Genomic DNA, 26,590 nt, shown 5'->3' with positions numbered 1-26,590 from the left:
CTTTTTAAACTTGAGATGCAATTTACATCCCATACAATTCACCCTTTTAATTGTGTAAGTCAGTGATTTTTACTACATTCACAAGGTTGTATAACTGTCCACTATTATCTAATTTTTGAACATTTTCATCACTTCCAAAAGAAACCCTGTCTCCATTTTTTAAGGCTTAGCTCAAGTCTTGCTGCCTCCCAGAGCTTCCATGGCACACTAGCCTATTTACTCTCACTGCCTCCCATGCCAGCATCGCCCCTTCTCATGCCTCCCAGGGAAGTGATTATCTGCAGCTCATGGCGCAGCTAACCACACGGCTTTGAGGCTTCACAGAAACATATTTGTCTTATGTTGTTATTTTATTTTTAAACTTTATAGTCATGTAAATTCCCAGTTAATTTGTAAGCATCTTTTAAAAGTCGAGGTGTTATATAGCATTTCATTAAGCTCCCTGTAGTACTAATACATTTTTTAATCTGAAGAAGAGTGTTAACACTTAATAGATTCCCTTCCCCCAACCTGTATACTACATGTTACATGAGAAACTGGAGGAATTCCGGATTTCTTTTGTCTGTTCTGATTTCCTAGTTCTTTTCAACGTAGAATCACACAGTTTGAAACCTGGAAGGAACTTTAGAGATTCTGTTCTGAAATGCTCCTCCTGTGTGAGGTCGTGGAGACTCCCGAGGTCTGGGAAGTGGGGTTGATACATGTGCCCTGCCCACCCCTCTGTGCTTCTGAAGGGGGCACGTGAGAGCCTGGCGCCTCACTGCCATCTCCAGCCCTGGCTGCATGCTTGGATGGCCTGTCTATTATTATAGTGTCATTTTGTTTTCCTTTATGACATGTATGGACCTTTCTTTTCTGTTAAAAATGAAAACAGCAGTAAGACCATGTTGTCTTTGCAAAACTGTTAGAAAATGGAGAAGAGAAAGCCACCTCATCTCCAGCTTGCTAGCACAGCTCCCATTATGGCTTTTGGTGTGTGCCGTTTATGTTTCTGTTTTCAAATGCATGTTACTGGATTTTGGTGGCTGGATTTTTATCCTTTCCAGATTAAGGAATTATTTTAGGGGCTTCCCTGGCCGTCCAGTGGTTAAGGTTCTGCACTTCCACAGCAGGGAAGCCAGGTTTGATCCCTGGACAGGGAACTAGGATCCCACATGCTGCATGGTGTGGCCAAAGGAAAAAAAAAATTATCTCAAAATGCTTTCAATAATCCTCAAGTTCTTTTCCATTTAACTGTTTGCCTTGGAGTCTCAAACTGTCCCTCAAACCTGCTCTCCTGAGCGTGCCTTCCTGTTCTCGGTCAGTGCCATAAATAACAAGAGTTGGCTATTGTGGACTGTGCTCCCCTTACAATGGTGGGGGCTGTGTAACTGCAGAGCCTAAAGAACACCAGTCCCAGCACCCAGGGAGCTTCAGGGCAGGCACACACAGCAGGAAGAGCCCCCCGCACACTGTGCTTCCCAAGCCTCCTTGCTGCACCTTTGACTCACAGACTCCCTCTCGGGTCCCCCTCTCACCTCTCCGTGGTGTCGCGTGGCCGCCTGGCAGTGTGTGCAGCATCCCAGAAGATACCAGAAACAGTTTTTTCTTTGCTGTTGGAAGTCCCTGCGACTGTGACAAAGTATGTGAGTCAAACACAGCCTGTACTTGGACTTTTTTATTGCCCGCTAAGATTTCCTATTTCTTTAACCCTAGAGTAACTTGTGCCGAGAAGCCACCGGTCTGTGTACAGAATCCACCTTTCTCTTTCTGTCAGAGTTGAGCCTCTGTCTGCATTTCCTCTGTGATCTGGTAGCGCTCCTGAAACGCGGTGAGGTTTAGTGTGTGCCGTCCTTGGGCTTAGAAGGAGATGTTACCTGGAAAGTTGGTTGATAATAAGTGGTTAGGAAGCATGGTGGTTGTTTCTTTCTTTTTCTTTTTTTATGGTGAGAGCTCTGAGAATTGTAGAGTGTCTCCCAAATGACATGTTTATCATTGAGGGAAAAGACCAGAAGGGATGAGGCTGTGAGAGCGTCCCTGTCCTGGGTTGTGTTGTGGGACCTAGACAGTCCACTTTCTCCACAGTCACACTGAGAGTTACAGGTTTTGAAAACAGATGACATCATGAGTTCAGAAAGGCCACATTATAACCTGAGAAGCAGGGCTAGGCATACTTTGCCAGAAATATGTTTGCTTTACTGCCATCTAGTGAAGGAGAGCATCTCAGGTAAAACTTGGAGGAGAAAGTCAACCAGGGGGCTCACTGGAGGCCTTGTGCCGGCCATTAAGCTATTAGCTCACCAGAAGCTTTTATCAGATGCCCAGGAGTATACCGTGGTGTGTTTTGCAATAAACTCCCTCCTCACTGTTACTTAAGATTCATAAGTCTGCAGCGTTTCAGTTTGCATAGGAAAGCACACTTTTCTGTTCATGTTAGAGGACCATTTTACCCCCTTTCAATTTAAAAAAAGGCATCAAGTCCCCTTTTTGTGTCAAGGTTTTCTCAATACTCCTGAATGCTCCTCCCACCCCTCTTCTGTTTTCTACTACGGTCATCTGCCTTTTTAGGGTACGCTTCCTGTCTGTACTGAAAAGAATGGTGACTGTGTATCCGTGTTTCTCTTCACCCCCAAGTACTATGGTGATCTGCCTTTTTAGGTTATGCTTCCTGTCTGTACTGAAAAAAGTGGTGACTGTGTATCCGTGTTTCTCTTCACCCCTAAGTACTATGGTGATCTGCCTTTTTAGGGTACGCTTCCTGTCTGTACTGAAAAGAATGGTGACTGTGTATCTGTGTTTCTCTTCACCCCCAAGTATGTATGGTTGGAGGGAAATCTCTATCATTGAATGTCACCAAGTGTTAGCAGTCATCTTTCCCTAAGAAGTTCCCCGTTGTCCCATTTGATCTACATTGATTTTCCCCATCGCCATTCCCTTTGAGGCAAGGAAGACGTAGAGCAAAGCTGCCTACATGTCTCCAGCAGTCACAGTGACCTCTGGCTGCTCTTCTGGCTTTTATTGTGACTAAAACTCTGTCCACACGACCTGGAGTCAAGAGGGTTGCCAGTCTTCTGTAGACGTGAAGCAACATTTTGAGCTTCTGATCTATATATGTTAAATTGGGTGTCTGAATCTCGGGGTTCACTTTGCCTATTGACACTTTTCTTGGAATGGTATCATTGTTTATAGCTAAGAACTGTTGGAAAATAATACTTCAGACATAGGCATGTGTCTAAGGTAATCTTGAAATATCTTGCTTTTAGCCATTTTTCCACCACTTTTCCCAGTAATTAAAAATGTCCCTTAGTATTGACCACAAACCATGCCAAAATACGGCTTTTCTCTGAAGTAGTGTATATTTGCCCTGAATTCTAAAACACTTCTGTTCAGGAGCTGAAGACCTCAAGGTGGTGTTTCTAATAGTCTGCTAGCTTCATGTGAATGTATAAAACTAGATAATATAATACCTAGGATTACTTTGAGGCTCTTGAGATGATAGCAGATGCCTTGTAAATACAGATTGGTGATAAAAATTGCCTTAGATAAATGTCACCCTGTATTTGCACTTACTAAGGACTTGCTTTATCTTTCCCCCTTAAAAAGAAAAAAAAACTCTTTCTTTTGACAGTTTTCCTTTCAACCTTGTGTTATATAGATTTTGTGCTGCTGCTTATTATGATGTCGAGCTGTTTCCCATAAGGAATCCAATCATTACCCGTTAGGGACCTCTTCTTAAAAATACTTTTTATTTATTTATTTTCTGCTGTGAGGTGTACATGCTTCTCTGGTAAATAAGTCTGAGGTAAGATATTGATAAGAGACCAGAGGAGAGCTTCACATTTATTATGTCCTTAATGAAGGAGCTCTGGAATATCCTTAATAAATACTGGTGAACTCATGGCTGCATTTATCCATCTCGGGTTCTCCAAGGAATAATGGGAAGGGCCACAGCTACAATAACTCTGCATAATCATCATTGACTCTGACTCTATTGATTGTGATTAACCAAGATGTATGGAAAACAGTTTTGAGTGTGTAGTGCATGGATCTCATAAGGTCCATTAAGATGTTCATTATTTCTCAATTGATGCATCTTAAGCTGCACTTGATGTTTGCAGCAGTGCATTTCCACAGAAAGACTGCACTGTGGGATTGAGTTCATTTTGTTAATTGCATAATAACAACACAGTTGTGTTTCATAGAAAACAGTAAATACTCTTGCCTTCATTGATTTGTAATCTTTGGTATTACTGAGGAAAGTATGGAGTATGTGACTTGTTCGTAAAACCTCTGCATGTTAAGGGCATAAACATTTTTTGAAATGTGGGCTCTGCACTTGCAGGGGCCTTGGCCTAATTGTGTTGTAGTCTTTAAACCACTTTCATCTTTTCAGTTTAAGTCAGATTCGTGAGCATGTACTAAGCACAGAGGAACAGTGCAGACTCATTCCTTGCTCGGGGGAGGGGTCCACCTCCCTTGCTCACAGGCCGAAGCAGTGCAGTCATCGGTGGTCAAAGGCTAGTGTGAGAGAGAGCACGGCAGGGGAAGAGCAGGCGCCGTGACACGCGGGAGCGGCACCAGGTAGGCTCCCAGCCAGGCAGGTTTCTCCGGAGAAGTGACTCCTTAGCTGAGTCTGGAAGGGACAGCGAGGGGGTGCTGCGTGGAGGAAGGGTGCTCGTGACTCACGCCCACGCTGCCCCTGCTCACTCCAAACCAGCAGTGGGCTTGGGAAGTCCGCTGCAGTGAGCTGCGCGCAGTACAGCTTCAGAATCCTGCTCAGTGCAGGGCCGGAGGCAGCCACACAGATGAAACCATTCGCTTTCCTGGCCTGAGGCCCCCGTAACTAGGCTCCTTTTGGCTGCCGTGAGTACTTGATCACAAGGAGCTTGTGACTTAGTTTGCAGGTGGCTGTTTGAGCATGGTCCTGTAGAGGGTGAAGTGTTTTTAAGACTTTTTTGTTTGTTTTTTATGTGGACCAGTTTTGAAGTTTTTATTGAATTTGTAACAGTATTGCGCCTGTTTTATGGTTTGGTTTTTTTGGCTGTGAGGAGGCATGTGGGATCTTAGTCCCCCAACCAGGAATCGAACCCACACCCCATGTATTGCAAAACTTGGTCTCAACCACTGGACTGCCCAGGGAATCCCGAGGGTGAAGTTTAACCATTCCACGTGTGGGAGGCACCTTTGCATCTGCCCAGTCCCACACCCCTTTGCCAGCACATGGAGCTTTTTAATTGTTGGCTTCTTGCCTTCCAGTTGAGCTATAGTGGTAGAACTGATGAGTTAGGGTCAGGGGCAGTGTCCTGCAAGCCTGAGTCAAGAGTATTGAAAAGGATAAATTCCTTATATTGCACTCAAATGGGAATGGTTCTTAAAAGCCATATTTGTTTCCAAGACACTGTCATTGGAGAAGGCAGTGACTTGTTGGCTAGAGCAGAGGTTAGAGAAAAGACCGGGGACCCAGGTTGATCCCAGCTGTGCCACTAAAATGTTTCTTGTGACCTTGGCTGAGTCACTTAACCTTATGCCCAGATTCTTAAATGAAAACAATGCCCCTGGTTGTAATGAAGAGCCTTGAAAAAATTGTTTTCAGCAAATTGGCATTGGTACCTGGAAATAAAATGGAACCATCCCCTCCTCCACTTGGCTGCTTAGACAGGAAAAAAGGTTAAAGGTGGTTTTTAGCTGTACAGCATTTCCCCGTTTTTCTTCAGGTCTCTTGGTCCAAATAAGTAGTCTCCTTATTGGAAATGTACTAGTTAATGAAAGCTCTTTGGTGGCAAATCATTTGAAATTGGTAATTGCTCTGGCGTGCCGAGCTTGAAAGAGGCTCTCTTCCCATTTTTTCAACAAAAAAATCAGCTGTGGTCTCTGACCTGTTTATTTGGAGGTAAACTCAACCTTGCCAAGCAGGAGAAAGACTGGGAAAAGCATACAGCTTCACTGATGCGTGCCGTGGGCTGGGGCAGCCTTCCTCATTTGGGAATGGCTTCTTTCTTCCTTAGTGTTCCGTTAGTGTTCTTCCATCAGCTAATATATTAGTTGCCATTGTACTTTGCACAGGCTCTAATTAGAGAAGCATCAACACTGGGGTCCAGAGGCTGCCTGACAATTCAACTGTCATAGTGGTGTCTTAATTGGTTGAGTGTAATTGTCATTAGGCAGCCGTAAGGACATCTGGAGCTCCGGAGAAAAATCAGCCCTCGCCCTTCCATCTCTGTCCTTGCTTCTCCTGGCCAGTGTTGGGAAGCACTTTGAAACTGCACCGAGAGTCGGGTCCAGGTCCCTCTGCCCCAGCCAGTGTTTCTTCCTTAGGAAAATGTCCGCTTCAGTAGCACAAGTTCATGAGCAAGGTGTCCAAGCACCGCTGCTGTGGTTGCTTTCATGTGGTATGGTCTAGAGCCTGTTGCTGAGTCATCACACAGTACCTGCTGAAGCAGGGTATTTATTCTCCGTTCCCATCTTAAAGGAGCACCAAGTGAGTCTTTTTGCAGCAAAACGTTTATGCTGTTATCATTTGGCCATAAAGAATGGCGTTGACTTAGATGGATATCTACAGAAAGTTTTATGTTTACTGAAATAAAGTAACTTATCTGTGTTTTGTAGAGAGGTTTTAATCAGTCTGGAAGTAAATGGAAGAAGTCTAATGCATCTCGATGTGTGTGTGCTGGGTGTTTCACTGACCATTGGCACTGGAAGTGGGACAGCAGAGAGAAGGCAGTGCCACTCAAGCCAGTCGGGCTGTCGCCTGGGGACCCCCTTCTCTCAGCTGCGTGTAAGGCTCTGATGGAGGCTGTGGCACGGTGGTCAGGCCTTCACAGACAAGTTGAGGATACATGGGACGTAGCCGTGAACACCATCTCTTCAGATTCAGGGCCACAGTAGTGGAGGCAGAGAGGTGTCATGGAGGAGGGGGGCCTGGGCTAGAGCTTTAGATGTAATTAGGCTTGAGCTAGTTCTTCCCTGGTGGCTCAGCTGATAAAGAGTCCTCCTGCAATGGAGGAGACCTGGGTTCAGTCCCTGGTTTGGGAAGATTCCCTGGAGAAGGAAATGGAGACCCACACCAGTATTCTTGCCTGGAGAATCCCACGGACGGATCCTGGTGGGCTGCGGCCATGGGGTTGAAAAGAGTTGGACACGACAGCGACTAAGCACACACAGCACAGGCTTGAGTGAGGTGGGTGGTTCTCAATCTGGGTAGCTCGTTGGGAACAGCGTTGTCTGGTCCCACCCCCCAGAGGATGAGATTTCATTGATCTGGTGCGCCCTTGGTTTTGGGAGTTTAAACGCATCCCAGGGGATTCTAATGTGTAGCCAAGGTTGGCCCACCTGGCTGGGTCACGAGGAGGGGTGGGGCTCAAGAATTGGGCCCGAGGTGCAGAGGCACTCGTGCTGTGGAAGGCAGTGAGTGACCAACCGTCCTGGCTAGAGACCGGCTCCTGCTAAGGAAGAGGAGAAACTGAGGCTGGGAGAGGAGTGAGGCAAGTTTGTGGAGGGTTCTCAGTGCCCGGCTGACAGTTAAAGCTTCATTCAATGTGTTGTTAAGGCCTCAGGATTTACAAAGAGCTCCCTAGGTGTCAAGCGCTATTTTAGTTCAACTGTTCTGATCACTGGATCAACAGCGGGGAGCAGGACCCAGCCCCTGGCCTTAGAAGCTCATGGGTTCATAGGAGAGATGAACAGCTGCCACCAGAGGAGAGTCCACGCTGCCATCCTGGAAGGTGGTAGCACCCGTGGTCTGGTGTGGAGGGTGGAGGGAGAAAGGGAGAGAGAGCCACGTAGTCAGGTATTTCTGAGGGCTTGGCTGGTATAGGGCGGCCTAAGGTGAGTGAGGCTCGGGAGTGGGGCGGCTGTCGTGGGGTGGCTGGGGGTGAGGGGTGGGCCAGGCCCAGAGGCAGCCTAGGAGCGGCGAGGGCAGGACGGGTGTGGACCGCACGTGTATAAGTAGTGTGGTGATGTGTGCGTGACGGCAGAGAGGCGTTGAGGAGCCCCTCCCGGTTTTGTGCTGGTGACCTGGGACGAGTTCTGTCTCTGACAGAATCAAGAACTTGCAACAGGCTCATTTGGTCATGGGCCAAGGCTTTTTGAGGAGAGCACATGTTTAATTTTAGGTGAGTGAGTTGCAGCATGAAGGGGACAACTTCTTGGAAGAAAAGGCAGTCAGGAGCCTTTCTGATACTAATGGATGCTCCTCTCTCTGCGGCCTCTGCCCTCCGTCTCTCCTCTTCCCCCAAAAGAGAGAGGCAGACTGTATTTCATGGCTCACGGTTGTGGGGTGCAGCAGGTTTCGGGTTTGGATTTGGTCGCCATTGCTTTACGTTGGAACTCCTTGTGTTAAGGGAGCTTGCAGATGGTGGGTTTCAAGCCCCTGAGATCCTGCTCTCTCGTCCCCTCAGGGGGCGCCACAAAGGCCCTGAGGATGACTGGTGTGCTCCCATATGCAGGTCACAAGAAGCAGAATGACAGAGACCGACAGAAAGGGAATACATTTTCCTGGTTTGTGTAGTTCTTTCTCTCAAAGCTCCTGAGTCCCCCTGTCTGTCTGACACTTCTATTTCTGAATGATGTTGCCATCCTTCTCAGCCACCTTTTGTGAATTGGTCGGTTCCTTTCACACAGAATTTAACCTCAAGAATCTAAGCATATACAACCTAGAAATTCACACATGTTGTCTCTGAATGTGTCTGTTGCTAAGCAAGTGGCCTTATTCCAGGGAACGGTGTAGTCATCCTTAGGGTGTCAGAGTCAGCCGGGTAGTTTGGGTGCAGTGGAGTGTGTGTTCCTGTCGAGGTGTCCTCATTGAGGTCACATGATCTGGAGCGCTGTCTGAAGGGTCTGAGAGCCAGTGGCCATGCTTTGGCCCTGGCGATTTCAATATCTTGCCTTTGCTTGTGTGTCACCAGGCTTAATGACTGTCACGGAGTGAGCGTTTTTGTTTGCTGGAGGGTCAGTGGTCAGAGGTCCATCAGTCCAATTTTAGACAGCACGCCTGTCCTGCCTGCCTCTTCACATGCCCGCTCCCTGGGTGCCATCCTACAGGGACAGAGCCCAGTGGTCCAGCCTAGAGAAGGTGCGTGACAGGACGACCTCTGAATTCATGCTGTGTATATTCGTTGTCAGCTAATAATGTGAAGAAAACACTGCTGCATTTAGTAAGTGCAGCATTCCCGAATCAGAGTAACCTTAGTTTATTAAGAAACCTTACGTGAGAAACTGATCTACAACTACTTCATAGATTTATCATGTCATAGACTTCAGTAGTTAAGTCTCGGAGTTATCTTTTTCAGTTCTACACTTGTAATGTGAGATGAAAGAAACCCTGAAGGAACTGTGGCTTGGCCTCAGGAAGACCGAACACCTTTCCCGTTGTCTGCATGTCTTTGTGTTTGTGTGGTTCATCCTGAGGCACTGACCCTGTATCTAACACGCCTCGGCACAGTTGCTTCGGTGTTGAAGCAGACCCTCTGCAGCAGCTGTGAGGAACTCCACATAAAGGCCTCCAGTGGCAGGCAGCGCACTACCTCGTCATCTGGACTTTCCATTGTCCCCGGGGCCTGGTGTCTGCCTAGGCTCTGGCCCTGCCTCGGCTGTGATGGAGAGAGTCATTTGTTGGAGTGGCAGGAGTGATCAGAGAGAGTGAGTGCTCCTGCGCCCTAAGTGGGCGAAACCAGGGAGCGTCACACATTTCGGCAAGAGCTTTTCATGAGAAGGCAGTGCTGGCTGCTGAAGGCAAGATTTAATTGTTTCAGCAAATCAGTTAGTCTTTAGGGGCTTTAATCAGTCAAATTTGCTGCATGGATGAGGTATTAGAAAGCTTGTGCCTGTAAGACCATTAGCCCTTAGCGGTTCCCTGTCTCTTGCCTGTGTGCGTATGTGTGTAAATAGTGTGGCTTCTGCACATTTCTGCTAGTGATCCCTTTACTGGGAGAACTTAAGGTAGCAGAAGGGGTATACTAGTCGAAAAGGAACGCAAGCAGATCTTGCTCTCCAGTGTTTAATTACAGTGTTCCCCTTTGAAATCGTCGCCATTGCGCCACGAGAACAGGGAGTGTGTTCTCCACCTTTCTGTTACCGAGTCGCAGTTTTCTCCTGCTGGGGTGGCTCGTGTAAACAGTGTCGCGGGGGTGGGTCCCTACCTGCCTAGTCTTCCTCCACCGGCCTTTTAAGGCTCCCACAGGCTCTGCACCGTGGCCCTGCTGCTCACTCCCCATTTGGAACCAAGTGTGTCCTTCTTTTCCAGATACACGTCAGGGGACGTGAGGGTGTGGGACACCCGCACCTGGGACTACACAGCCCCCTTCCTGGAATCGGAGTTTGAGGAGGACGAGCCTGGAATGCAGCCATATGTCTCCTTTGTGAGGATAAACAGCTCGCTGGCGGTGGCGGCTTACGAGGATGGTAAGCAACCCTCCTCCCTATTAAGAAAAAAAAAAAGCTTGACAAAAATTAAGCAGCTGTGGCCAGCTCCCCGCTGTAATCCCCCCACACGTACACGTGGGCACACACACATGTTCACACACATGCACTCGTCCTTGTCTTTATGTGAAGAAGTTGGCCAATACCCTCAATGCATTAGTAGGCATTGGAACACAGCACCCATTAAAACTGGTGTTTAATTCCTACTGGAACTGTCAGGCTGGGTTTTAGTGCCAGACACGAGACTGGCCAAGCCATCTTAAGCAAATAACTTGTTTGGTGTAAAATATTAAATATACTTGGCCTACTTTTCCTGTTGGCTCTGCTTGATTCAAAGGAAACAGTGAAAAGAGGACAGACAGAGATAATCTTTTGACAAATACGGAAATAGAAAAATAAAAGTCAGGGTCTGCCTTTTCCTGGCACTGACACACCATAGGAGATAATTTATGGTAATATGTTGTCTCTCTGGGACTCAAAGAATTCTTCTTGTGTACTAGCAACTGTGGATTTACAGAGCTGGGTAAGAAGAGTCTAATAATTTCAATGGCCATGATACCGTATACCAGCTCTCATGTTCCTGACTTCCATTATATTGTAAAGTCTGAATCTCCAGAATCTCCCCACTTGCTTGAAAGTTGGGACCATGAGATACTTCAGAATGTTAGTGTTCATGTCGTGGCATGGTTGCAGATCTTCAGAGGTAGGACAGAACTGTGGTAATGGAGCTGATGGGAACTTTATATGCATATACCATTAAAAAAATTTAGGGCTGAAATCTTAAATATGTTCATTTTGTTACTGTAACAACACGAACTCTGTTGTTCGGGTTTGGCATTAGTTGGACACCACTGATGGATCTTTTTTTTGGCCTCTAGTAATTCCGCTAAGCTGTCTCTGGGGTATGTCATAGATGAGGTGTGTTTGTTGAGATCCTGCAGAGATAACAGAAGAGCAGCTTGAGTGTGATTCCTACATGCCAAATTACCAGTGAGGTTTTTTTTCCGTATCGCTGTGCAAAGGTTTGCAGTACTTCTCCGTTAGAATCATACACTGCAGAACAATCTGATAGCCTCACCCTGCCACACACAGACACAGACACACACACACACACACACACTTCTTCAGATGAGGAAACTGAGGTTCAGAGAAGCCAAGTGATTTCCTTTTGGTTGACTCCTTCATCAGTGGTGAATCCAGAACTGTGGTGGTCTCTCCTAGGCCATACCCAGGATCCAGCGCTGTTTATGTAATACTCCACAGGGACACTTACAGAATGGTGCATCTGATTTATCTGCATGTTCACGTCTCATATTTCATGAGCTTGAAAATCCGGCTTTTGATGATTTGCAAGTGTGCTGCTGGTTTTAGATTGTTGGTTAGAATTGTCTTTGTTACCCTCCTCCCTGTTGTTGCACAGAAATATTAGGAAACCTTATAGATATGCCAGAGGAACTTCTCTTTTCAGTAAATACTTGGCAAGTAATTGCCAACATGTATTTTTAAATACTTGGTTTAAAAAGATTTAGTAGTTAAAATGCAGAGTACAAAAGTATAAAATGTAAGAGGGATATCCAAAAAGAAGTTGAAGTGTTCCTCCCTGTTCCCCTACCTCTAGTTCCTCTCACATTTTGTGCACACATTGCTTTTTCACATAATAACATGTCTTGGAGTCTTTCTGTATTAGTGCTTATAGGTAAACCCTGTTCTCTTTCAGCCTGTGTAGTATTGCACTATGTGGCTGTAAGATTATTTATTAGGGCCTTTGGTGATGCACATTTGGATTTTTTTGTTGTTGTTATTATAAACAGTACTGCAAAGCAGTATCCTTGAGCAGATACCGAGATGGACTTATACAAGTATATCTACAGGGTAACTTACTGGTAATCACTGGATTGGAGGCTATGGATGCTTTACATATTGATAAGTATTGCCAGATTGCCCTCCAAAAAGGTGAGGCTAGGTTATAGTCTCACCAAAAGTATATGACAGTATGGATGCTGCTGCTGCTAAGTCGCTTCAGTTGTGTCCGACTCTGTGCGACCCCATAGACGGCAGCCCATCAGGCTCCCCCGTCCCTGGGATTCTCCAGGCAAGAACACTGGAGTGGGTTGCCATTTCCTTCTCCAATGCGTGAAAGTGAAAAATGAAAGTGAGGTCGCTCAGTCGTGTCGGACTGAGTGACCCCATGGACTGCAGCGCACCAGGCTCCCCCGTCCCTGGGATTCTCCAGGCAAGAGTGCTGGAGTGGCTTGCCGTTGCCTTCTCCAGACAGTATGTACACAGAAGTGTAGTGACTGCTTCCTCATGCTTGTCTGCTGGGTGGCCATGGTGTTTCACCATTGTTTTTGTTTTCGTTTATATAATTGTGTATTTTTTCATTGTGTTATTCAGTTCAGTCGCTCAGTCATGTCCGACTCTTTGCGATCCCATGGACTGCAACATGCCAGGCTTCCCTGTCCATCACCAACTCCTGGAGTTTACTCAAACTCATGTCCATCGAGTCAGTGATGCCATCCAACCATCTCATCCTCTGTCGTCCACTTTTCCTTCCACCTTCAATCTTTCCCAGCATCAGGGTCTTTTCTAGTGAGTCAGTTCTTTGCATCAGGTGGCCAGAGTATTGGAGTTTCAGCTTCAGCATCAGTCCTTCCAATGAATATTCAGGACTGATTTCCTTTAGGATGGACTGGTTGGATCTCCTTGCTGTCCAAGGGACTCTTACGAGTCTTCTCTAACACCACAGTTCAAAAGCATCATTCTTTGGCACTCAGCTTTCTTTATAGTCCAACTCTCACATCCGTACAAGACTACTGGAAAAACCATAGCTTTGACTAGATGTACCTTTGTTGGCAAAGTAATGTTTCTGCTTTTTAATATGCTGTCTAGGTTGATTGATCATAGCTTTCCTTCCAAGGAGCAGGCGTCTTTAAATTTCATGGATGCCGTCTCCATCTGCAGTGATTTTGGAGCCCAAAAAATAAAGTCTCTCATTGTTTCCATTGTTCCCCCATCTATTTGCCATGAAGTGATGGGACTGGATGCCATGATCTTCGTTTTAAGATACTGAATGTTGAGTTTTAAGCCAACTTTTTCACTCTCCTCTTTCACTTTCATCAAGAGGCTCTTCAGTTCTTCACTTTCTGCCATAAGGGTGGTGTCATCTGAATATCTGAGGTTATTGATATTTCTACTGGCATTCTTGATTCCAGCTTGTGCTTTATCCAGCCTGCCCTTTCTCATGATGTACTCTGCATATAAGTTAAATAAGCAAGGTGACAATATGCAGCCTTTTGTGTTATTAGGTGCTTGTATTTCTTTCTCTGTGAATAGTTTCCTCATTTTCTTTGGGTTGTTGTCTTCTGTGGTTGAAAATAAGGGCTAAGGAAATAAGCTTGTCCTTGTTCTTAAATATGTTTTCAATTTGTCACTTATTCTTCAGTGAACTTTGTTTATGGTTTATTTTTCTAGATAGTAGTTATGTGTGTATGTATATGTGTGATTTTAATTTTTTAATTCATAAATGAGTGGGTTTTATTTTGTAATTTAATATATTTGACTGATACATTGACGTCAGGCTAACATAAAGTTGTTCATTGCAAAGTCATCTACCCGGTTTTGTTCACTCCATTCTAAAGCAACCATACAACCATATTTTTTAGTTTGTCTAGCCTTGCAGTATTTCTTTATTGTAAATACAAAGTATTAATATCTGTTCTTATCCTTTCCTCCCCTGCTTTAAACAAAAGATTGTTGTCGTTCAGTTGCTCAGTCATGTCCGACTCTTTGCAACCCCGTGGCCTGCAGCACACCAGGCTTCCCTGTCCTTAACTATTTTCTGGAGGTTGCTCAAACTCATGTCCATTGAGTCGATGATGCCATCCAACCGTCTCATCCTCTGTTGCCCCCTTCTCCTCCTACCTTCAGTCTTTCCCAGCATCAGGGTCTTTTCCAGTGAGTTGGCTCTTTGCATCAAGTGACCAAGATATTGGAGCATCAGCATCAGTTCTTCCAATGAATATTCAGGACTGATTTCCTTTAGGATTGACTTGTTTGATCTGCTGGTTGTCCAAGGTACTCTCAAAAGTCTTCTCCAGCACCATAGTTCAAAAGCATCGATTCTTTGGTGCTCAGCCTTCCTTATGGTCCACATCCGTACACGACCACTGGTAAAACCATAGCTTTGACTCTACGGACCTTTGTCAGCATACTACTTTATAACGTTATGCCATACCTTGACGTGTTTGTTTGTTTTTTTACACTTAATGGTGTATTTTTTTTTAATCAAGTAAACTTGACATATAACATTGTATAAGTTTAAGGTGTACAGTGTGTTACTTTGATACATTTATATATTGTAATATGATGGCCATTGTAGCAACATTTATCATATTACATAGTTATAGTACAGTATTATTATCTGTATTTCATTGTACAGTGCATTAGAACCCTATGATTTACTTATCACTTAATAAGTTTATCACTTGACAAGTGATAAATACTTTTGTATTTTTTAATTTGTACTTTTAAACACCATCAGTCCTATCCCTCGTGCCCCCTACCTGCTGGTAGCCACCATTTTACTGTTTTTTTAGCAATAAGTTTGACATAGATTTCACATGTAGGTGTTACCATACAGCACTTGTCTTTCTCTGTCTGACTTGTCTCACTTAGCATAATATGGCCAAAGTCCATCCACATTGTTGAAAATGGCAGGAATTCCTTCTTTCTCATGACTGAATGATATTTTATTGTGTGGTGTGTATTTTGGGTACACATACCATGCCTTTTAAGGGGCTTCTCAGGTGTCACTAGTGGTAAGGAACCTGTTAATGCAGGAGATGCAGGTTCGATCCCTGGGTGGGGAAGACCTCTTGGAGGAGGAAATGGCAACCCAGTCCAATATTCTTGCCTAGAAAACCCCATGGACAGCAGAGCCTAGTGGTCTACAGTGCATGGGGTTGCAAAGAGTTAGAACTGAAGAGACTTAGCGCCATGTCTTTTTTTAAAAGTGTTTGTTTGGCTGCACAGCGTCTTAGTTGCAGCGTGTAGGGTCTTTAGTTGGTGGCGCGTGGGAGCTGAGTTCCCTGACCAGGTATCAAGCATAGGCCCTCTGCGTTGTGAGTGCAGTCTTAGCCACTGGACTGCCAGGGAAGTCCCTATACCATGCCTTTTTATCCATTCATCCGCTGATGGGCATTTGAGTCGTTTCCATATCTTGGCTATTGGAAATAATCCTGTAATAAACCTGAGAGTGCTCCATCTCGTTAAAGACATAACACGAAAGACTGTCCACGTCGGTGCATGGGGAAGGTGATCCTTTTTCATGGCGTCCCATTTTGTAAACTGTGATTTATTTACATAGTCCTTTATTGAGGAACAGTTGGGTTGTTTCTGCTTTCACTGTTGTAGTGTTTTAGTGAAAAGCCTTGTACATATGATACTTCATGTGAATGCAGGACGGATTGTTTCCTGCCCAAAAATGTCTGTGTCAAAAGGTAAATTAAAATGGGGTTATATTATTTAGCATTCTTACCAGCCCGTTTTTTTTTTTTTTTTTTTTTAGTTTTATCAGCAAAGTTGTTTGTTTCAAAATGTTAGGTGTCACTTTGATAAGAAATGATATCCAAATGCTTGAATTTACATTTCTCTTAGTGTGAGAGAGGTTGAGTTTTTTCACATGTGTACCTGCCACTTGTAATTTTTTTCTTCTGTTACTTTTAGGGCTTAAAAATTTTTTTTAATTGAGATATAGTTGATGTACAATACTAAATAAATTTCAGGTGTACAGCATAGTAATTCTGTCTTAAAGGTTGTACTCCAATTTTAGTTATCATAAAATACTATATTCACTGTGCTGTACAATATATCCATGTAACTTTTAAAATTTTATAATAGTAGTCTGTAATGCTTAAGCTCCTATCCCTGTCTGGTCTCTGCCCCTCCCCATTTCCCTCTCCCAGTAGTAACCGCTAGTTTGTTCTTTATATCCATGAGCTTGTTTCTTTCTTGTTACGTTTGCTAGCTTGTTTTAAGATTCCACATATAAGTGAGATGATGTCTTTTTCCGTTTGACTTACTTCACTCAGCCTAATACCCTCTTAAGTCCATCCATGTTGTTACAAATGGAAATTCCATTGTTTTTTATGGTTGAGTAGTATTCCATTGTGTGTGTGTGTGTATATATACACCATGTTTTCTTTATATCTGTTGATGGACAGGTTGCTTCCATATCTTGGCTATTGTAAATAATGCTGCTATGAAGATTGGGGTTGCATGTATCTTCTCAAATTAGTTTGTTTGTTTTTTTCGAATATATACCAGAGTGGAATTGCGTCTTCATATGGTGGGTACATTTTTAGTGTTTTGAGAAATATTCTTTTCCAGTATCTATACCAGTTTACTTTGGTACCAGCAGTGTATGAGGGTTCCCTTTTCTCCACATCCTCACCGGCATTTGTCACTTGTGTTCTTTTTGATGACAGTGTTATGGGTTATCTTTATGTTTGAATCTTGACCAGTATAGAGTTCATCCTGGAATAGCATATGACTCTGATTATATCTTCCCAACATTCCTTAGTGGAAAGCCCGTCTCTGCCTCACTGGTGTGAGATGCTGCCTTTACAGATTTTACACATGAAACTCTTAGTATTCCCGTCTGTTTCTGGATGTTACATTTTGTCCAAGTGGTCTGTCTGGTTGCTTACATTTGCATCATCACGTTTCAGTCTTACTATTTTGGGTTTCATTTTACCCTTCTGTGGGTAAAATCTGTAGTACTTCCTTGGCTGCATCATTTGTGTTGAAATCTTTGATTTGTCTCAAATTCCTTTTGGTATTCCCAGGTGGCGCTAGGTGGCACTAGTGGTAAAGGACCCGCCTGCCAATGCAGGAGGTTGGAAGAGACCTGGGTTTGATCCCTGGGTCGGGAAGGTCCCCTCAAGGAGGGCACGGTAACCCATTCCAGTGTTCTTGCCTGAAGAATCCCATAGACAGAAGAGCCTGGTGGGCTGCAGTCCATGGGGTTGCACAAAGTCAGATACGACTGAGCAACTCAGCACGCACGCACTCCTTTTAGCATTAGGATTGTTTGTTTGATGATAACTCCTGAGTTTTCTTCTTGTTCCTCTCTCACTAAGCTTGTTTTATCAGGCTGATAGGAACTGTTACTTTCTGAGATAAGCAACAACTTTTCATTCCCCCCTCCCACCCCCAGACCTCAGGTGGCAGGCACTGTCTTTAGTCTTACTTCAGTTTAGCAGATTGAAACTATGGTATTTGTACTAACGTATTCATGAGTAGCTACTTCTGGGCAAAGACAGATTGAGATAATCAAATGCACATTTTGTAGTGCTCCTCTCTAGAGCAGTGAACATGCACTTGTTAGGCAGTGCCATGGCACACAGGAAATTCACCTTGGGGGTCTGAAATTTGTGACTGTGCTCCACAGAAAAGAAGAATAAGACAATAAAACGAGTTAATGAACTTCAGCTCCCTGGTTGTGCCAAAGGGAAGCTCTGTAGCCGTGGAAACCCCTTCAATGGTCTGTCTGTACATGTATTCTCCACCAAAGGAATCAGGTCCGGAGGGGGAGATGGAAGCTGGTCTGGGAGAGAGTAAGTCATCCCCATGTCCTTTTTAGCCTCCCTGCCCAGCAGGAACACTCTTAAACCCACCTGGGGTGGTGAGATTTGCCAAGATGATCCACACTTGTGATTTTTTGAATTCCAACCCACTGGCCTCATATTTCTTCTGCCTTGTTTCCGATTGTCAGCACTGGCCGCCCTCCAGTTTGATTTTACCACTAATTGTGTTGCACGTTACCATACCGAAATGAATCAAATCAGAATGCTTTTCCTGGAGCATTAGATAAAGCAGGCGAAGGTTCTGAGTAATGAGCAGATGCTGCTAATGCAGGGACAGTGCAGACCTTGCCAGGACTCCATCTGCTCCATGCTTGCCTGCCTTTGGCCTCGAGCCACCACATTAGGGAATGGCAGTGTACTCGAAACCCGCTCCCTGCTCAGAGTTTGTCTCAAAAACTCACTCTTTGGTTAGAAATGAGATTACACACTTCTTAGGTGCAAAAAGTTCTAATTTGTCCCTGTAAGCGGAGAGTGGAAACCCAGTGCTCTTTAGCACATGGAAGCCTAGGTGGGACTGCCAGCAGTCTTTCTGGGGTGCCATGGAGCCAGGCAGAGTGGCTTATCCACTTGTGCAGCACTACCAGTGCAGTTGTCTGCGCCCACACTCACTCCATTGTCCAGGACTCTGCCTGCCCTGGGCTGGAGTGACTATGATTTCTCATTTCCTGACGTGTGTACAATGGATGGGAGTTGGTCTCTCCAAGCTTCTTTTCAGCAGTGAACAGTAGGACCATGTTTTACTTAGGTGGCTACTGAGACTAGGTGCTTCCAAAGTTTTTGTTGTGATTTTATGCTTAATAAAAAAATCGGTTCTTCAGTAGTTTTGCTGACGTCTCTTAGATGTTGATGACATTTCAATGTCATAACATAACCTGTATTCAATCTGCTCCTCTCCCCTGATCAAAACTGAAGTTTCAGAAGTTGATTATTAACATAATTATTTGGGAGATGGCTAGCATACCTGACTGTGGAGGATTGAGGTTGTTTTCTATCAAGGCTTTCCTTTTCTGGTCGTTTTTTTCTTAAAGTCTTAGTAAGTAATTCTTGCCAGAAACCTTTGTCTACCGTTTGGTCTTAGGAGCCTTATTCAGACACTTGACGGACAAAACAAAATGAAACATCTTTCTGATAAAAACCAGAAAAAAAACCAGGTGGAGTCCTTTTTTTTTTTTTAAAGTCTGCTCTGGGTCTTCACTGAGGTTTGTGGACTTTCTCTAGTTGTGCTGCAAGGGTTTCTCATTGTGGTGCTTGGGCTCTCTAGTTCCCTCATGACTTGTGGGAGCTTAGTTTCCCGACCGGAGATTGAACCGCTGTCCCCTGCATTGGAAGGCAGAGTCTTAACCACTGGACCAACAGGGTAGTCCCCCAGGTAGAGTTCTTTTAAAAGAATACATTTAAACAGTTTTCTTAATAGTACAAGTGCTTACATTTTAAAGATATTCAGAGTGGAATTAAAAATTGAAATGCAGAATTCTGAACTGAGGTGGTGTTTTTTAGTATTGCGAAAGTATTTCTTAGAGCATTGAACTTTTTAGGTGATTGCACTTGGAGTGGTCTTAGGGTGTTAAAATTTGTTTCATAGACAAGCCATAGAGACTGTGTTTATGTTATGGAGGAAGATGTCAAATAAAAGTATTTATTTTAAGATTTTTCTGTTCCGCAGGGGAGTTTTAAATTATATTTGTTTTATACTTGCTTATACATGCTTTGGACTGCATTTGTGTTGTAACTAAATAATAGCTTAGTGTTCCTTAAGTGGCATTCCACAGACAAAACTGTTGGTGGGAGTTGTGAGATCTCTAGGAAATTTTTAAAAATCTGTGTCTTTTTATGGTCATTTTAAACAGGAATCTGAAACTTTTGACCTTGTAGCTGAACCATACTGTGAGATCTCATTCATTGAATTTGCATTTTGTAGTCACAGGCTGTTGGCACCCAGTGATCACCTCGGTGCCTTGTAATGCTTTGTTTTTCACACTAACTGGCCCATAGATGAATTCTTAGAGGTCTGTAAGCTCTCGAATTTAAGAAACACTGGAAAGCGACGTTCTCATGCTTTAGACACACACAGCAAATGAGCAGTTTCTTGGATAACTACAAATTTTGAAGTTACTATGAAAATGATTTGAAATAGTTTTATCATGCAGAAAACACTGGCACATTGTATTAATGATCCTGGAGCTGGTGTTAATCTTCTGGTTTATTGGGGGTCTGGTTTTACTGAACACTGGTTTTTTAATAAGGCACAGCATGAGGCATGAATTCAGAGTAGCTGTCCTGTGTTACTACAGTTGAGATTCAGAACAGAAGGGAGCGATAAACAGCGCAGGGGAGCTTTGGGGGTATAGTGGGAACTACAGAAATAAATTGTCCAAGTTCTTCAATCTACCTAATGAAAACTAAGCATGATTTTTTTTTTTTTACAAGAAAATTAATTTTAAGCCATAAAAGTTAATTTCCTCTTCAGTACTTCCAGCTTTAGTTGTAGTGCTTACTCTGTTGTGAACCCTGGGCTCTGTTAAAGCAGAGGTAAATATATTTGTGAACTGTATTCAGTATTTTGAGTCACAAAGCTGTTAGGGAGCCCCATGGAGTGGGACAGCAGCCCAGGGGTGCCAGGGATAAGTGGGGCAGGGAGTCCGAGGGGAACAGTGACCTGGAGGGTTTGGATGGGGATGGCCAGAAGGAACTCTGTGGGGCTGGATTGGAATAGGAGCTGTCGGTGTGGAGTGCGTGGTTTTCAGTATCGATTGATAAGCAGTCAGAGATGTATGTATGTTCAAATGCATATGTTTTCATGTATGTCCTGGCTTTGTTTTTGAAAAAGGTGTAGAAGCAACAATAGTCCAGTAGCGATAAGCCAACCTAGTGCGCAGGTCTTGAAAAATATCACTCTTTACTAAACGGACCCAAGGCTTCTTGGCATAATGGCTGGCTCCAGGGCTAGGGCAGGGAGAATCTCCAAATATTTAAAAACTAAATAACACACTTCTGAATAACCCATAAGTCAGAGAGGAAATCACCAAAGAAATCAGGAAATATTTTGAACTGAAGGAAAATTAAAAACAGTATATCATTGTATGGGATGTAGCTAAAGCAATGCTTAAAGGGAAATTTATAACATTGACTGTTTATACTAGAAAAGAGAAAGTCTCAAATCAACAGTATAGCTTTTCACCTTAAAATAGAAAAAGAAGAGAAAGTTGAATAAGCAGAAGGAATAAAGTAATAAAGAGCAGAAATCAATGGAGTAGAATAGAGGAAAAAAAATAGAAAAAAATCAATGAAGGGGACAACCATACCTTTGAAAAAATTGATCAAATTGACAGATCCCTGGCCAGATTGATCAGGAAAAAAGGAGAAAAGAAATTAATTGCCAACATAAGGAATGTAAGATGGGACAGCATTACAAATCCTGTAAATATTAAGTTAAAATGAAATATTGCTGCTGCTGCTGAGTCACTTCAATCGTGTCCGACTCTGTGTGACCCCATAGACGGAAGCCCACCAGGCTCCCCCGTCCCTGGGATTCTCTAGGCAAGAACACTGGAGTGGGTTGCCATTTCCTTCTCCAATGTGTGAAAGTGAAGTCGTTCAGTTGTGTCCGACCCTTAGCGACCCCACGGACTGCAGCCTACCAGGCTGCTCCATCCGTGGGATTTTCTAGGCAAGAGTACTGGAGTGGCTTGCCATTGAAATATTATGAACACCTTTATGCCAATAAATTCAATAAGTTAGATAAAATGGATGAATTGACTTTTTGAAAGACAAACTACCTGAGTTCCCTTAACAAGAACTAGAAAACATGAATAGCTCTATTTCTAATTTTAAAAAATCAAATTTACAATTTAGTAGTTTCCACAAAGAAAACTGCAAGCCCAGTGAATCCTATCAAACACTTAAGGAAGAGATAATACCAAATCTACAAATTTCCATAAAATAGACTAAGAGAAACAGTTCTCAACTCCGCTTATGGGACCAGCATTAAGGCTAGATAAAGAAGAAACTAATAAGTAACACCTGAAAACGAGTACTACAGATGGATATTCCTCATGAGCATAGATGTAAAAATCCTATATTATAAAATTGAATCCTGCAAATATATTAAAAAGATAATACATCATAACCAGTTAGGATTCATCCCAGGAATTCAGGGTGAGTTTGATTCTATTAACAATTAATATAATGCATCATGTTAGACTATAAAAGAAAAACCGTATGTTCATCTCAACGAAACAAAAAAAATTTTTTGACAAAAACCAACTCTTACTCATTATTAAAAACTTAGCTAACTTTCTCAGTCTGCTTAAGAGAATCTGTGAAAAACTTGGAGCTAATTTTGTACTTAGTGGTAAAAGATGCTTTCCCTTTAAAGTCAGAAACAGGCAAGACTGTCCATTTTCACTACAATTGTTAAATGTTGTGCTGGAGGGCCTACTTAGGGCAGTAAGGCAAGAAAAAGGTATCCAGTTAGGGAGCAAATAAAATTGTGAATAAATGGACAGACTCCTAAGCAAGCAACAAAAGTATTTTACTAGAATAAATATTAATAATCTTTAGCAATGATATTGGATATTAGGTCAGGATGCAAAAGTCTATAGTATTCAAGTGAGCAGCAAACAATTGAAATTGATTTTGCATCAGAAATATACCATAGTTGGGGATTAACTCAGCAGTGTGTGTTTAAAACCTATATGCTGACTATAAGATACTACTGAGAAGAACTTGAGGAGAGCACGAATGAAGGGAGAGGCTTATTATTAGACTCACGGGTCAGCAGGCTGAATACTGTTAAGACGCCAGTTCTCCCTTAATTGATCTAGAGCTCCAATCCAAGTTCAGTCAAAATCCCCTAGGCTTTTTGGGTAGAAATTGAAAAGCTGATTCTGAAATTTAAAATCTGAAAGAAAATGTGGTGGACTAAGAATAGCAAAGAACAATCTTGGAAAAAAGCATAAAGCTGGAGTTCTTATGCTATCTGATTGGAGGATTTACTGTAAGATGACAGTAATCAAAACAGTGTTGATACTGGCCTGAGAATAGACCTGTGGACCAGTGGAACTGAATGAAGTCCAGAAAAAACGTGTTTTTGTGAAAGGTGTCAACATCCTTTGATGAAGAAATGACCATCTATTTAACATCACTGATCAAATTAATATGTATAGAGATATGTCTACAAATTATAACAAATAGTTTGATATAGTACTACTTGTAGAAAAAACATGTAGTAAAAAAAAAAAAAGTATTGTTTCTCTCCCTACCACCTTAGGGTCCTGATTCCCCCGGTCATCCCCATCTCTTCTCCAAAGACACTGACCACTCCCAGTGTCTGATGCCCTCTTCCAGACACAGCCTGTATTGTGTTCACATCATTTAGTTGTATTGCAGGAAGGGACCGGCTGGAGTTAGAGGCTGTGTACACGTTAACGTCTCTCTTGCATCAGCTGCCTTCTCGAACTATATCCCCTTACAGGAGAACCGGTCCAAATTCTTCCCCACCAGTCTGTTTTACCTTTGACTTTGCTAACTGTGAATTTTTCTGTTTAGTCACATTGTCGTATTCTTACACCATATCATCTGCCTCCTTTTCAGTTTCCTGTCTCTGTTTTTGAGTCTTCTCTTTAGAATGTTCGTTCTTTCTGCTTTGAACTTGAGACTACTGAATATATTCATCTTTCTTCCTCCTTGACTCAGGTTCTGCTTTGGTCGCTCCCTTGCTTATGCGCTAACCAGTCAGTTCTATGGTCCACAGGCCCACTGAGATCCACTTAGTTGTCAGTCTGGGATGCAGCTTCCAGAATGCTTCCTGTGTACAGTTCTTCTGCCTTAAGCAAAGGAGTTCAGCTTTAGAGCTACGTTCAACTGGGAGGTCAAGGCTGACATGCAGGTGGCTGCTGCATCTCAGTAAAGAATAAATTTCATTCTGTTTCATCTTTTTCAAGATCTTCTGTGAGTTAGCCCTACCTTATGACCCTTGTTTGCAGTGGTTTTAACCTCCTACTTACCTCTTCTCCTCTGAAAGCAGAAGTTGTGTTGTCCTCTCAAACTTAACACCAGCCTCCATCTCTGGCTTGCATTTCATGGTGATGCTGTGTAGGCTTAATGAGTGAAGAGGTACACATTCAGTGAGTGCTATGGGTGTAACTGAAATTTCTATTAAGATGCTTTTTCTCATTGCAGAATTTCCTTTTGACTCCTGCTTCGTTTCTTACAGGCAAGTTTTTACTTACATGGTGGAAATTGAGATTGCCAGCCATCTTTAGGATTAGTCAGCTTCACTGAGTGTCTCTGAACTGCAGTTAATTGATCCTGTCTCCTTAACTGTTAGGAAGCTGAGACCAAGCCTCAGGTGTTGGTTACACCACCTCAAGTGAAGAGGAGCTCGTGGCTAAAATAAGTTCTAATTTAGATAGCACAGAAGACCACAAGACAGACCTTGCAGTTCAAGAAGTGACCAGTCTCTGACTTTCTAATCTGGTAACCTGTTGTAAATTTTATGGTGCATGGAAAAGATCAAAGGGGAGGGGTAATACCAATTGTCTTTTCCCAAAACCAGTTCAGCAGTTATTTACCTTTCAAGCAATTAACATAATTACCATTATGCTAAAAAGTAATTTTGGAAAGTTCTGCCCTGAGCTCTTACGACTCCACTGGGACAGTTTTAGTTGGGACTTATCTTTTTGATGGAAGCCTAATTGCAGTTTTGGCTTTGTGCATGCAAACAGAAGCAGCTAATTGTTTAGGCAAATAGCAGATTAATTTAAATATGCATCCCTAATAAAACAAAAATGGTATCCATTATGGCCCTTGTTCCCAGGACGAGGCATATAAATATTCTGCCCAAGTGCCATTAGGCGGAGGTCTTAAGGATTGTCGACATTATTTCACAGTGGTAGCACTTTCATGATATCGCGTGCTCTTTACAAAAGCTAACATAAATCAGTTTAAACTCATTGAGATCCCATCTCCACTCTGTGCAGTTTCATTACCACACTCTGGCTGGCCTCCTCTGGGAGGTGGGAGGGACGTGCTGCAGACTGGCACCAGTGCCCATCCACAGCTGCCGAGCCGGCTTTATGTCTCCTCCAAAGACTGGCCGTCGTTACTCATGTCACCGCTAATGACTGTTCCTAGGCTCGGGTGAGCTTGGAGTTCCCACCGCCTCGCGGATGCTTGTCAAGGTGGAGGGTCCCGGGCCCAGAGAGCGGGGGGCCTGCCAAGCCCAACTCCTGTCTGCGTTCCTGGGCCGGCGGCCCTCCCTCGCTGTGGTCCTCCTTTTTCTTTTCTCTGAGTCCTTTTTGTTTTGTTCATGAGTGAAGCAGTGTTGTGGAGATCCAGCACTGGCTGAGAGTTACACATCTTTTACCCTGCGACCGAGGGAAAGGCAGACACACCTGCTCTCCTCTCAACTTTCCCGGTGTGAGGCAGATGGGCCATCAGCCCCGGTGCTGAGGGTCATTTGTGCCTGGTTCAGGGAATGGTGGCGACGACCTGTTTACTCGGTCACCACCGAAGAGCCACAGCGAAGCTCTCTTCGTGTTTGCTGAGAAGTTTTCTCTTGCTTCACCTTGGCTGAGCATGCAGAGTACAGGTGCTAGACACCCTCGGGGGCATCTCCTTGCTTAGAAGCCCCTCTAGAGGTGGACATATTTGTGGCACTTGAGTTGGTCTTTTGGCCTCGGTAGAGTAGACGATGATGGGGACCCCAGGCCTGGGGCGGCTGTTTCGTGCTCTTGGCTGAGCCGCTGGGCCCAGACTTCTCAGTCTCAGCTGTGTGCTTGGAGTAGAAGCCCTTGTGAAACTGGGAAGCGAGAAAGCTGCTCTGTGGAGAGGGGTGGGAAGGGAGGGATGCACAGTACAGAGAGATGCAGAGGCAAGACGTGTGGTGCATCAGAAGACGAACTGCCTAGGTCTGAATGTTTTTCTACTTCCAGTTCTGATCCCTTTTCCTGTCCAGCTATGTTTTCTGCCCTTGGGTTCCATGAACTAGCCTCGTTTCTGTTCAGTCTGTTTCCTTTTGTATTTAGGCCAGTGGATTTGTTTCTTACAACCAAATGTTCCATTGCTAAAACATAAGACAAACATTCAGCAAACCTTTATGGATGTTCAGCCACTTTCTGTTGGAAATGGAGTAGAAAAAGGACACACGCCTGCCACTTCAGAAATCCACCCATTTTAGGAGCCAAATCCATGCTAGTGCCGTGTCTGCAATATGGTAAAACTTGGCCTTTCAAGTGAATTTACATCAGAGTTTTTAAACTGTCACCTGTTTGGGAATGGAGTTTATCGGGCTCTGACAGATGTTGACTACAGCTTCTTTAATATTATGCAATGTGTGTGGACTCAGTTCAACTTGAAATGTCTGTGAAAGTTAGCCGCTCCTTTTTGGGAATCTTAAAATAGTTTGTCTGCAAGACAAAAAGTTAAGCTTACCCATTGTCCCGTCGCACTTTGTGTATATATCTGCTATGTTTTTGTTGTATCTTCGTGACTATAACAGGTCTTTCTGCAGTGTGAATGTTGTGAGAGTAAAGCTTATATCCTTCCTG

At 43.7% G+C, this 26,590-nt stretch overlaps 1 protein-coding gene across 2 annotated transcripts in view; it reads left to right on the top strand.

The window, feature by feature from the left end:
* Positions 1-26,590, top strand: part of FBXW8 (F-box and WD repeat domain containing 8) — a 112,588-nt gene that overhangs the window by 37,544 nt on the left and 48,454 nt on the right. For both annotated transcript variants that reach the window (XM_055404327.2, XM_055404328.2), the window contains exon 5: positions 10,220-10,377. In XM_055404327.2, the coding sequence (XP_055260302.1) occupies positions 10,220-10,377 (158 nt within the window). The remainder of the gene's footprint in view (positions 1-10,219; positions 10,378-26,590) is intronic.

The sequence above is a fragment of the Moschus berezovskii genome, chromosome 19, assembly GCF_049115385.1.
Source record: "Moschus berezovskii isolate FMDL1 chromosome 19, NW_MosBer_1.0, whole genome shotgun sequence".
NCBI classification, from domain to species: Eukaryota; Metazoa; Chordata; class Mammalia; order Artiodactyla; family Moschidae; genus Moschus; species Moschus berezovskii.
This window is presented reverse-complemented; position numbering and strand designations above follow the sequence as displayed.